Source organism: Triturus cristatus, chromosome 10 (assembly GCF_964204655.1).
Source record: "Triturus cristatus chromosome 10, aTriCri1.1, whole genome shotgun sequence".
NCBI lineage: Eukaryota > Metazoa > Chordata > Amphibia > Caudata > Salamandridae > Triturus > Triturus cristatus.
The window spans coordinates 1194168832-1194182939 of NC_140593.1; the positions used below are offsets into that span (position 1 = coordinate 1194168832).

Sequence of the window (14108 nt, forward strand, 5' to 3'; positions counted from 1 at the left end):
TTGGAGTGCTCGCTCACGCTCCACCGAGAGTCGAGTGCTAAAGGGGTGTACTTCGTGCTTAGTTTTGGGTCCAATGGGTCCTAGAGTAACCAACTCTGGATCTCACAATCTGAGAGCGATAACCCTTGCTTGTCCCACTGCTCTTGGAGACAGAACCTCGGAAAACCACTGCCAAGCATGTTCCAAGACAGGAACTTTGCAATGTGAGAAACAAGTGCTACATTGTTTAATCCACTTAAAAATAGAAATTCAAAATCGTCAGAAACCTTGCAGCTTGATGCTTCAAATGTAATATCAGACAGCTATGGGAAACAGCCTTTACACTGCGGCTCGCAACACGCTGTACCTTAAAAGCGCAGTCCGAAACATGGATGCGTCTTTAAAACTCATCCCTTTACCACACAAGCCGTTACAGTGACTTACCTTAAGGAAAGCGTTGTAGGATTGATGTTTAAAGTCCAACATTTTCCCTACTGTTGCACAGACTGGAGTTGGAATAGTAAATTATACTTTTCCAACTCAAGAGCTTTCCCTGTGGCACGCCGTTGTGACGACTTGCATGAAAACGGAATGCGCTGTAAGGATGCGTTCATTGTCTGGACTGCGTTAGTAAGGCAGGCATTAATAACTCCTGTGTGGCTCTAACATACAACAGACAGCAACAGCAGGCACTGTCAATAGAATGGTGTTAAGTGTGATCAAATTTCCCACCAGACAAAAATATCCCCAATTACCTAATGAACCAATATTCCTTTAGTTTGAGCATTTGGGCTTCAGAAGTATCTTGCACTTTGCATTGAGACTGCTGTACGTACCATCTTTCTTCCAATGTGCAGTAACCTTCGGTCAATTTTGAGGATAATTTCTCATGGAGTAAGACTGCTAGTGTCAGCATATATGTTGCTCTAGATGTTTCGCTCCTTCCATCAGACGTTCGATGCGGCAAGCCACTGTGTCCTGCCCAGAGCTCGAAGGTCCCTCAGGAGGTTGTTGACTCCTTCAGAGTGAAGATGTCTCACACAACAAGAGCCACCCTCAGGTGGCTCACGACAAGAGCCACCCTCAGGTGGATGAGCCAAACATCTGCCAATGATCTGACATGTCTCATCCGCCCCTCTACCAACCCTTGAAGAGGCAGCTGGAAATCGCAGCCTATGCCATCAGCTAGCCTTGGGACCATCTTAGCCCCTGACGACGCCATGTTCTGTTTGGAGGTGGAAGGCTTGATGTTCCCCCTGACAGGCAGCTGCCTTTTCATTACATTTGTTCCTCCTGCTGCCCACTCAAAGGGTCCCTGCGAGACATCAGAAGGCGTATTCGTCTCACCCCGGGCTGCCGGAGAGAACGCAATGTGCTCATCTCGTACTTCTTTAAAAACATGATGTGTTTTTCTGTAGGACCGCCAACAGATGGACTGCCGGCACTGGAAGATGTGCTGATGGCAGCATCCGTGCATCTGCATGACCGACACGTCCGGCCCTTACTTTAGGTCCAGGGGCAGTCAGAAGGAAGCTGCTGCTTACTAGTGGCATCCCACAGATGTGGGTGCTACTACACTGCACATTGGAGGACAGCTAGTCCAGCTCAATGCTTGCCTCTCCAAAGGGCAGCATCGTCAATCAGTCAAGGTGTCATCTAGGCAGTGATGAGATCCTGGACCTCTTATAGAAACCACAGGTACTAACACTCTGTAGTGGTCACTGTCAGTCACAGCTGTGTCTTATTTGATAGCAGCAAAGTGTAAAAAAGTTACAAGAAAGATGTACAAAGACACAGACAATCCTTGCACTTTCTGGGAATGAACGACAACCCCATACAGCTCTAATAAGGCAAGAAGACCAGAGTGACACAGGCATCTATAGGGCTCTGTTAGAGAGTGGGACAGCCATAGTCAACCTCTGGTGATACCCAGAGACCTTAGGGGCTCAGTCTTCTGTAATAACTAGTGTTCCTCAGTGTGACCACCAGATGCCCAGAGAATGTTACAAAGTGCCCACTCTATTAAGGTGTTTTTACCCTTTGTCCTGGATTCTCAGCCACCCTTGATACAAGAGAGGAAAGCACAGTTTGTTTGAGTCCAGGAGAGATGGGAAGTGCATTAACGTTTCACAAAGCCAATATCCTAAAACTCACTACCCAAGATGCACTGGAATTCCAGATCCAAGGAGACAATTGTAAAAAAACAGTTCCAAAGTCCTGATCCATTGCCCAGTGAACGGGTCCAATGCGAATCCACTGACGGGGCACTAAACACGGGTTACGGTGGCGCTTTCCTGTGCCAATTGGTTGCCGCAGTCCATGTTCACAATGGGGGATACTAGTGCTTATAGGTTGCTTTAAACAATGTTTTCCATTCGGTAAGCATGGCTGAGAGCAGGCAGTCGTCCCTTGGACCATTCTCCACTCCCACCAAGGCTGCTGATAGCATTCACAAGGGGGGAGGTGCCCTAAGGGATCAGGTACCACTTCCTTTGAGGTGTCAGTAACAGATCAATGGTTTGCAATCGCAATCGAGGTCTCAAATTATTGATACCTACCACAGCGACCTGCAGTTAGGATGGCATTACCCTTTCATTCTTCACATAACTGCCATCTGGAATCAATCGCAAACCCATTGTGCGAGTCTGAAAGTCTTTTCCACATTGCAAAATGTGTTTAGCAAATAGAAAAAAGCCCCTTTGTTATCCACAGTGTCTTTGTATATTTGCCCCATTCCGTAAAACGCCCCATTCATAACAGATGTGCTCCTTCATGCTGGGCTATAAGACTTTAGAGCAGTGACGGCTCCTCCTCATAGGCGAAGGAGCGTCTCCCCACTGCTTGCAGAAGTGAAATAAAGGAAACATAAAATGATAATAACTCAATGTCATTTTAATTTTATGTTTTCCTGCTGCTGCAGCTTTGCGGGTGGGGCAGGGCTGGGCTGCTCACACAGGGGGAGAAGTGGTTTGCCTACTCGAAGTGTGCATGAATATTTGGCCGGCCTTCTCGGGACGTCCAGACGTTCATGCACACTTTGCATGTTCTCCACCCAGACTGCATTACAGCCTGCGTGGAGAACATGCCCAGGCCCCCAGTCCCCGTCTGAGCACCGAACCACGGTGCTCAGACCAATCACAACACTGCATTGCATCATTTTGATTGGCTATGGGGAACCTGGTGCTTCCTGCTTTCTGTTCTGTCCGGTAGAGACGACAGAGGGATGACGGCAATCAGCTACATTTTTTTTCTTTTATTCAGAGCCTGGAATCTGCCCCTATGTAGGTTTACCACCAGGTCTCCGGCTCTGAGAGTACCCCAGCATTGGGGTCCATGTAGATTGACCCATTCCGGGGGTTCAGCTCTTGAGAGGCACCTGCATCTCCTGCACCCGCTCACCCCAGCTGTCTCTCACGCCTCCAGAGGTGCCTTGAATATTCAGTCCCACAACCTACCTTTTATCAGAACTCCCACAGGCTGTCAATCTGAGCTCTGCCTCTGGAGACAGGCGCATGTACTCGCTCACCTCTTCAATCCAAAACCCGCTATTCACCTTGATTACACTCCTGCTTACCCTCTGATGGAGCGGTGAAGTTTTACACTGTAATTTCATAGTAATTGGGATAATAAAGCAATGTATCCTGTGAATGCATGTAATTTCAAAGTAATGAGTTGGTAGTTGCAGAATTGCCATTATGAAATGTTTTGCTTCCAGTTCAAAGATCTATTGTGTGTCTCAAGTAGTTTATAGTCTCACGCGTTATTTCTCTTTTCTGTCTCTTTCCCACATTCCCCGAACCTAATGACTTTCCTTCCTGCTTCACACAATTTCCTTTTCTGCCCTCTTCTTCCATCTCAACGGTTTTCTCTTTCCTCCACTCTGGTAATCGCTCTCCATCTCCACTGCAATCCTCCTCACTCTCCTTGCTTCTTTCTGCCCTCATTTCACCCCCCATTCTTTATCTCTTATGCTTCCCTTTCGCCTTCTCCTTTTCATTTGCTCTGTCCGCCTTTCTCTCACCTTCCCTGTCCTCCCTTTGTCTATCATCACTCTTCCCGCCTTCTTTCCATCTCCTTGTCCCTAATTTTTGCCCTCCTGTTTATATCATCCTGCAATCCTTTCTCTCTTTCACTCTCCTCTCGCTGTAATCTTTCTTTGCTCCCACACTCCATCCTTTCTACTACCATCCCTCTCTTTTTCCAACTTCTTTTCCTTCCATCTTACCTTCCTCATTCTTTCCCTCTTTCCTCTTTTTTCTGCCAAATATACTGTTTCTTCCCCTCACTTCTTTACTTCTTCTTCCCTCCCTACTTCTGCTCGCCGATACCTCTCTTCACTCTTCCTTCGTTCATCCCTCCTTCTGGCTCTCACTGCATTCCTTTTTTCCTTCATTATTTTCCCCTCTTCCCTCTCACTTTCCCTTTTTCTTCCCTCCCTTCACCTCTCACCTTTTCTTTCCCTCCTTTTTTACCTTCTTCCGTTCTTCATTCCTTTCTTTCCTTTCTCCCTTCACCATTCCTTCCTTCCTTTCTTCCACCTCCCCTTTCCCCCCTCCTCGTTTTCCTTCTTTCTTCCCTTCCGCTCTCCTTCTCTCTCGCTGCAGGGTGAGTCATCCCAATATCTTACAACTTATCGATACCTTCGAGACCAAGAAGGAGTTCTACATCATCCAAGAGCTGTGAGTGTCTGCGCCCTCCCTCACTACCCTCCCATAACACCGACCTGTCTGTCCCCTCCTTCCATATGCCCTCCCTGCCCCTTCATAACTGCCCTGTCTCCCTGTCCCATCCTCCCACGTGTCATCCCTGGACTCTTTCCTCTTGAGCCATCCTGCCTGTCAACCGCCTGCCTGCGCCCCCCTCCTCACGTGCTGCTGCTTGATTGTGCTCCTCCTCCTCACGTGCTGCCGCTTGTTTGTGCTCCTCCTCCTCATGCGCCGCCGTTTGTTTGTGCTCCTCCTCCTCATGCGCCGCCGCTTGTTTGTGCTCCTCCTCCTCACGCGCCGCCGCTTGTTTGTGCTCCACCTCCTCACGCGCTGCCGCTTGTTTGTGCTCCTCCTCCTCACGCGCTGCCGCTTGTTTGTGCTCCTTCTCCTCATGTGCTGCCGTTTGTTTGTACTCCTCCTCCTCACGTGCTGCCACTTGTTGTGCTCCTCCTCCTCACGCGCCGCCGCTTGTTTGTGCTCCTCCTCCTCACGTGCCGCCGCTTGTTTGTGCTCCTCCTCCTCACGCGCCGCCGCTTGTTTGTGCTCCTCCTCCTCATGCGCCGCTGCTTGTTTGTGCTCCTCCTCGCACGCCGACGCTTGTTTGTGTCCCTCCCAGTTCGGGCCATATGATGGGAGGTGCCCCAGTGATCCATTACTTTGTTTGCACCTGTGAATCTTTGTGGCTCCTGTCAGAGGCTCAGGTCTTGGGTAACGAGTAGAGAGGGGGAAGTTAAGGTATTTTCATGTCATGGTCCAAGTGCTACGTCATGGGACACATATACATTTCCTGTATGAAATGCCGACCCCCTATATTGAACTGCTTAAAGAAAGGGAGGGAGATCTAATTCCAAAGTGTGAGGCTGCTATGAGTAGCTTTGTAAATTCAATTGAGCTACAAAGATGTTCATATGAGGGGGCAAGAAACAGTGTTAGGGAGGTCCGGAAGTCATCAGCAGATATCAACAGATGAACAGGTCATCTGAGATGTTTTCCTCAAGCAGAGGTCAGCTAGAGACAGTCTGGCCACGGGGTGGACCTAACATGGCAAGATTTGAAAATGACGAAAAGCTGAAGGCACTTTTGGAGTAGTATCGCCTTGAAGTGTGGGACTAAGGTAAACATCTCAGCATTGGATCAATCATTTATCTGAACTCTAAGCCTTCCATAAGCTGAAGCTCTGTGTTGTTATTAACAGCGGCAAGATACCCCATCTGGGCTTTGTCTATGCCCCCCCCCACTCATAGAAAACCACGTTCCTTGTCTACTCGTATATTATGGTAAGGCCTACTATGTTCCAGCTAATTATTTAAGTCAACCACTTACTGGTAGATATGTAGGGGCATGGTAATTCCATTACTCATTTACAAACAAAGCCTTCCTCTTTTTCCAGCCTTTTGTGATGATCCTCACACCCTAATTTTTGATCAAACTAACATGATTAATAGAGCTGTGCACCACTACGGAAATCTTGCTAAACGTTCCAGAGACCTTCAAGAACAATGTACCTGTGACTCGCTACTTTATGCAGTATGGAGCTGGACAGCGGCAAATATTTTGAGGTTGGCCATTTGTTGTTTAGCAGAGTGTGACCTGTTCTTTAATCCATCATTCAATTTCAAATGTGCATTGATTCTCCAGTCTATGCCTCATGGGCAAAGGTCAGCCCCTCAAGTCTCTCTGTCACCATCACAAAACCCCTGATGATATGGGCACAATTTTTACCAAGCTGGGACTTTTCCCAGTTGTTTTGGGCAGCACCGTGGCTTTCAGGTCTTACACTTCAAAAAGATATATTGGTTAGGTATGGGCGGAATTTGCGTAGTCGCGCTACGCGAAGCTCTGCGAAACGGTAAAAAATCTTTGCGAGCAAGCAGAGTTCCGTGAACATGCAGAATTGCTTGTTCCGCCCGTTCGCGATGTTTTTTTTCTGTTCACGAATGCTGTTTGCGTGTTCGAGGGGGGGGGGCGGGAAACAAGCAAAATATTCTGTGACGCCGCGGATCGCGGAATTTTTGGCAATTCCGCGTTCTCCGTGGACCGCGAAATTACCCAAATTCCGCGAGCGGAACGGAATTTACCACCCAGGCCAAATATTGGTGAAGAACGCATATCCGAGGAAGTCAACATAGCATACTTTAAACTCACACTCCAGAACAATGCCAAAGGTCAAGTTTAGTGATCTGTGGTTGTCTGTCAAGATAGTCTGAAATCAAAAACTCCTTAAAGCCCCTAAAGTAGCTTTCCTATGGTGTTCTGAAAACATTTGCTGCAGACCACACTCTAAATCTGAGGTGCTTGCATTATCCGAGACCCTCATGAGTGGGAAATGATATGATATACCTAGTGACCCAGCCCAGTTGAGGTCTGTGCTATATTGCTGCTGCCACGTTTTGAAATGGTATTAATGCTATCTTCATTCGCAGGTGAGATGTGTCGCGTTTGATCATCATCTTTGCCTTCACATGTCCACACACAGCCTAATTTTGTCTAGTGTTTGGTTTTGAAGGTAGCAACTGTTGGGAAGACCCGCAGTGTGCACTTTACACTTTCTACTTGAGTCGGATACATGAAAGATTTCCACTTTCCTGCATCTCCTATTTGGTTAAAGGTAACGTGATGCATCTTTGAGGGATTACCATAGGTTGTACCAGTAAATGTTTCTGGGAAATGCTGATTGCGTCTTAGAGAACATCTCGTGACACTGCGTTGGAAATTCATTGCAGTCCCATGTCCTTTCTATGGCATAGGTCTTGAGCTTTTTCAGTCTCTGGTCCTGTATGTAGAAGAGGTTGTGTGCAGATGAGGCAGCTGTTATGATAATAGAAGTGACAGACAGACTATGCAGTAGATGGCATAGGTGGTGATGTCAGTACAGGCCTCCTCCAAAGTTGGAGGAGTTGACATGAAGCAGTAGGGGACTTTTGAGATTAAATTCATAGATATATCTGTGTCAATTATGAAATCGAATTGTTGTCCTTCAATGGTGACATTGTACGCTGGTTGGCACGGCAATGCCACTCCACACTGAGAGAGGTGGTTGGTCCAAAAAGGAACGTGCTTCTTTGTAGGGCAGTGATAACAAGTGGAGCCAGGGTCAGATCTTCTTCTGTCTTTCCCCTTTGAATATGGCCTTTCTCCATCTTCACCACCCGTGTAACTGAGAATATAGGGCTGTATGGCTGAGAGTTTGGGGGGCTGGACACAGTTTGGTTGAGTACTTCTGATCTCCTGGTACCCCCACACCCAATCTAGCATTAACCCCTGTCCCCCTGAGGTGTTGATCTAAAGACTGCAGAGCTATCGAAAAGTCTTCCTCTTGTTACCTTTTCTGAAAAAGAAGCTCTCAGAAACACTCATTTCACAGCTGGGCATATGAGATACAGTCAGGAAGAGGTTGGACAATTACAGGTCACTGTGGTATGAACAACCCTCCTCGCTTGCGTGAAAAGCCTTCTCCTTTCTCGTCTTTAAAATGTTGTTGTTAAGTATGGTTGTTAGTCGTTTTAGCTTTCACCTGTCCTTAGATGTCTGCTAATGTTCCAGAAAGTTCCATCACAATTTCACAGGACCTTTTACGCCAATGGCAGGACTAGTGTACATTTTGAAAACTATGTGTGTGTCTGTGTTTGTGTGTGTGTGTATGTATATATATATATATATATATATATATATATATATATATATATATATATATATATATATATAATATATAGATATGCAATATAAATATTAACAATTCTTATTAGCCTTACTCTTTAGAATTTATAAGATATATATTTACATCAATATAATTATTGATGTATGTGTGTGTGTATGTGTGTGTGTATATATATATATATATTCACTGAAAAAACCATAGGTTTCAGACATGTTATAGTTAGCGGAAATTTTACTGATAAAAAACCAATGAAATTCCCCCGTTATAGTTAGTGCAGGCAACTATAACTCACGCGACCGCAATCCTCTGCTGATGCTAATACTGTATTTAGACACTTATTTGCCCATGTCTTCTTCCATAAATTTTTAGCTATACATATATTAGAAATATTTTTTTTTCATAAAGACACATATGTCATCAGCAGAAGATTGCGGTCGCGTGAGTTATAGTTGCCTGCACTAACTATAACGGGGGAATTTCATTGGTTTTTTATCAGTAAAATTTCCGCTAACTATAACATGTCTGAAACCTATGGTTTTTTCAGTGAATTTGCAAGGTTTTTTAAATGCTAATTCCTAACTATAACATGTGTGAAACCTATGGTTTTTTCAGTGAATTTGTACGGTTTTTTAAATGCTAAGTTACTTTACGTCATTCGTGGCGTGCACGCCCACTTAACGCAGTTCGTTCCGTCCGCGAACGGTGCGCTTCGCGCACCGTGCGCGCACGGTGAGCACGCGGTGCGCTTCGCGCACCGCGCGCCCACTTTACGCAGTTAGTGTCGTACACGCAAGGTGGGCACGCAGTGCGCTACGCGCACCGCGTGCCCACGTTACGCACCGTGCGCACATGGAGGACATATTATGCGCTTCCTTGTAATAGGTAATCTGTTAAATTTAATTTGTAAGTGATGACAATAATATGCCATGTACAGAGAGTTTTTTTTTTTTATTAAAATTTTTAGCGTAAGTGCACCGTACGCGTACGGTAAGCGTAATCGGCGAAATTTTCAAAAAATAAAAATTTACCGTTTTTGGCCTTTGAGGACTCAACTAACATGGCTATGTGCATGGGCGCTGTCTAAACAGCCCCTTTATATGTTTTTTGCCTTTATTTACTGCCCCCCCCTCAGAGTGCGAGAGAGAAAATGGCGGCCGCCGCTTCCTGGTTTCGACCGATTCGAATGTTTACTTAGATGTAACAGCCAATCAGAATCGCGCTCGCGCACGCCACCGTACGCGTACGGTAAGCTTACGGTAAGCGTACCGTAAGCTGGCTCAGATATATATATTGATTTAAAGGCTATTTTCTCAGAATCTACTGAACAGATTTACACCAAACCTACAAAAGGCACTTCCTTGACCTGAGGACTACCTCTCTGCCAAATTTCTAGTAATTCTGTTCAGCCATTCGGGCTGTAGCCCTGTCTAAAGGTCCTATGGAAAAATGCATGGGAAAAACGCGTTTTGGGACCCCCCTTTTATCTCAGCCCCCGCTTGACGAATCCCCCCGAGACTTTCAGGGTAGGAGCGGAGCGTAGCGCCCCACCTATTTTGAGAAATTCGCGAGGATTCGTCGACCGGCGCCAAAGTTATTCAAAATAGAATGTTGCGGATTTCCTATGGAAAAGGGGTCCTAACTATAACTACCTACTGGCGACCGCCAGTAGGTAATATATATATATATATATATATATATATATATATCAGAATCAACAGACTCTAAGACTTCCATGCGGCGAACAGAGAGTAACGGACACCGAAGGTAGGACGGCAAGCTTTATTCCTTACACTCCTCCGCTTGCCGCATTTCGGGCAACGCAGTGCCCTTGATCACAATCGGAACGCAATCCGCCATTTTCTTTTATTCCTGATACACACCCCCCAAGTGTCACGTGATAAAAGACATAAAAGAAACACTTCAGAAATTGACTCTTAATATATGCCGTATTCATGGGATATATGCATGTTGGGCTATACGATGCAACATTTACAAGCAAACCACCATTTTAGCAAAAAACCAGGCATCAATAAATCGATAAATATCTATAAATATATAAATATATACATATAAATAAATGAATACATTTATTAATAAGCTGATATGTACATGGTTTTTATAGCTGCCATAGTCTATAGATATGTTGATCTACAGACCAAATTAGTGCAAAACATCGCATTTAACAATACCATGTGACCATATTACAATGAAATCAAGCCTATATATATATTTAGATTTGTAATATTTAATACTCTGTTCCATGATAGTTTGCATATAAAGTATATAGACTCAATATTTTTGACATAAGATTCTTGTGATTCAATATTGTTGCTCTCGATACACCCAGATCCTCCATGCCTCCTGGTTCTTGATTTTAGTTCACCCTTCCCACGCCTCTTTCATCCCTTGTGCTTTTAACCCCTTGAGTGCCCCGCCCTTTCCCCCTCCTGTGCCGGCCCTTTCATTAGCGGGCGGGGTCCATGACGAGATAGTCTCGTCATGGGCACAGCGCAACCGCGCTCCATGACGAGACTATCTCGTCATGGGCACAGAAGGGGTTAATGGGTGATACTCATTTTTCTACTCAGGATAAACCCCCCACTCAAAACTCCCGAACAGATATCTAAAACGCCTGCCGATGTTGGGGTGGGGGTGAGTGTCTTTCCTCTCTGTACCAGGCTTTCAATCCCATTTTTTAAAGAAAGTTCAGGACAATCTTCATTTTTTTGCAGAATCTTCAAAATGGGATTTGCCAAGTTGGAAATTCATATCATTGGATTTTTCACACTTTGGGTTTGTGAAGCTGGCTTTGTTCCTTTAATCATCGAGGACATACCCGGCAATGTTTAGCTTGGCTTTTCTGTTCAACAAAACGTGTCTTTGAAAAGCACACATTCCCCTCTTTGGGTTCCTTGGTGTTGAATAACAGGTGTTTATTGCTACCCAACTGAATGGTACTCGTTTTATCGACATCAGAAGGATGAAAGGCTTTTTGGAACCAACTACATTTCAATGTGTTAACAAAAGTCCAATTGGTCGCACACTGCTCTACCTACCAGCGTGTTGCCCCAAAGAATTGTGGTCCCTGAACTCAGCGTCGGCGGGTACGCCTATGCCCGAGTCTTGAGTGCGGGTAAGTGTAGCGTTAGCCATCCCTGGACACGTGTTTCGAGGTAGTTGCCTCTCATCAGCAGGGAGTAGGTGAGTGTGTAGGGTTGCTGTGTAGGCTGCTAAAATAAGTGTTCTCAGGTAAAGTACCTCTCGTAGCGCGCAGGTGCGTAACCATGAGCTCGTCAGCTCCACCGGCTCAAGGAGCCTGAATATTAACAAAAGTCCAATTGGTCGCACACTGCTCTACCTACCAGCGTGTTGCCCCAAAGAATTGTGGTCCCTGAAGTCAGCGTCGGCGGGTACGCCTATGCCCGAGTCTTGAGTGCAAGTAAGTGTAGCTTTAGCCATCCCTGGACACGTGTTTCGAGGTAGTTGCCTCTCGTCAGCAGGGAGTAGGTGAGTGTGTAGGGTTGCCGTGTAGGCTGCTAAAATAAGTGTTCTCAGGTAAAGTACCTCTCGTAGCGCGCAGGTGCGTAACCATGAGCTCGTCAGCTCCACCGGCTCAAGGAGCCTGAATATTAACAAAAGTCCAATTGGTCGCACACTGCTCTACCTACCAGCGTGTTGCCCCAAAAAATTGTGGTCCCTGAAGTCAGCGTCGGCGGGTACGCCTATGCCCGAGTCTTGAGTGCAAGTAAGTGTAGCGTTAGCCATCACTGGACACGTGTTTCGAGGTAGTTGCCTCTCGTCAGCAGGGAGTAGGTGAGTGTGTAGGGTTGCTGTGTAAGCTGCTAAAATAAGTGTTCTCAGGTAAAGTACCTCTCGTAGCGCGCAGGTGCGTAACCATGAGCTCGTCAGCTCCACCGGCTCAAGGAGCCTGAATATTAACAAAAGTCCAATTGGTCGCACACTGCTCTACCTACCAGCGTGTTGCCCCAAAGAATTGTGGTCCCTGAAGTCAGCGTCGTACATTTCAATGTGTGACCATGGTGTCAACATAGATCCCTGGTGTGGATGTATTAGACCAGTAAGCTTCCAGACCTAGCTTTTTTACGTCACTTACATTAAGCTATACATCCCCGTCCACACTCACAGTGAACTTCCCCACTATAACACAAGGTGTTCATGCACATTCCTCTCAGTGGCTCATTATGTGTGGGGCGGTAACAGGCCTGGCATTCCCTCCCCAACCCACCCGCAGAATTACAGATATCGGGGGCATTGTTAATTGATAAGGGCTGGGATGATTTTCCTCTAACTACAACAAAGTGGGGAATTCCCAATTTCTGTAGGGTTTCCCCATTGTTGTCAGGATTTGCAGTCAACATTTTGCCACCTTTCAGCGAGTGTACTTGCGGGTGAAAATCTCCATGTCGGTGGGGTTCCTGAGCAATTTTTAATTTCATTATAAGCTCCACTGGGAATTATGGGCTTCTTGTTAAAGGGCCCCTTATTCTGGCACTCACTGGCCGCCCCTCCTAGCAAAGCACTTACCTACCCATCCCCTTCTAACTGTCCAGATCCATCTACCTTCTCTGCCACCCACTACTTGGCATCTTCATCTCCATCCACCCCACCTGTCCACCTCCATCTGACACCTCCATATCCAACTACCCTATTTGACCACCCCACCCCCATCTACCCTGCCTGCCCACTCCAATCTACCCCACCTGTCCACCTCCATCTGACACCTCCATAACCAACTACCTCATCTGGCCACCCCAACCCCATCTACCCGACCTGCCCACCTCAATCTGACACATCCATATCCAGCTACCTTATCTGACCACTCCATCCCAATCCACCCACCTGTGCATCTCCATCTGACACCACCAAATCCAACTACCCTACCTGACCAACCCAATCTACCCAACTGTGCATCTCCATCTGCCACCACCAAATCCAACTACCCTACCTGACCAACCCACCCCAATCTACCCACCTGTGCATCTCCATATGACACAACCAAATCCAACTGCCCTACCTGACCAACCCATCCCAATCTACTTACCTGTGCATCTCCATCTGCCACCACCAAATCCAACTACCCTACCTGACCACTCCATCCCAATCTATTTGGCCTACCTGCCTCCATATGACACCCTCATATCCAACTACCATATCTGGCCACCCCACCCCAATCTAACCTACCTGTCCATCTCAATCTGACACCTCCATATCCAATTACCCTATCTAAGCAGCCCATCACAATCCACACCACCTACCCCTCTCCATCTGACACCTCCAAATCCAATTACCCTATCTGACCACCCTATCCCCATCTACCCCACCTGTCCACCTCTATCTGACACATCCATATAAAACTACCCTATCTGACCACCCCTTCCCAATCTACCCCACTTGTCCACCTCCATCTGGCACCTCCATATCCAACTACTCTCTTTGACGACCTCACCCCAATCTTCTGCACCTCTCCACCTCCATCTGACACCAACAAATCCAACTACTATATTTGGCCACCGCACCCCAATCTTCCCACCTGTCAACCTCCATTTGACACCTACATATTCAACTACCCTACCTGACCACCCCACCCCAATCAATCCTGCCTACCCACCTACATCTGACACCTCCATAGTCAACAACCATATCTGACCACCTAATCCCAATCTACCCCACCTGTGCACCTCAATCTGACACATCCATATCCAACTACCCTATCTGACCACCTAATCCCAATCTACCCCACCTGT

The 14108-nt window shown here is 46.5% G+C and overlaps 1 protein-coding gene across 2 annotated transcripts in view; it reads left to right on the top strand.

The window, feature by feature from the left end:
• LOC146797021 (caM kinase-like vesicle-associated protein) overlaps window positions 1-14108 on the top strand; it is a 521696-nt gene that overhangs the window by 411911 nt on the left and 95677 nt on the right. The window contains exon 4 of one of the 2 annotated variants that reach the window (XM_085630295.1): window positions 4584-4658. The exons of the other annotated variant lie outside the window; for it this stretch is intronic. Coding sequence (XP_085486421.1) covers window positions 4584-4658 — 75 coding nt within the window. The remainder of the gene's footprint in view (window positions 1-4583; window positions 4659-14108) is intronic. 2 annotated transcript variants of the gene reach the window in all.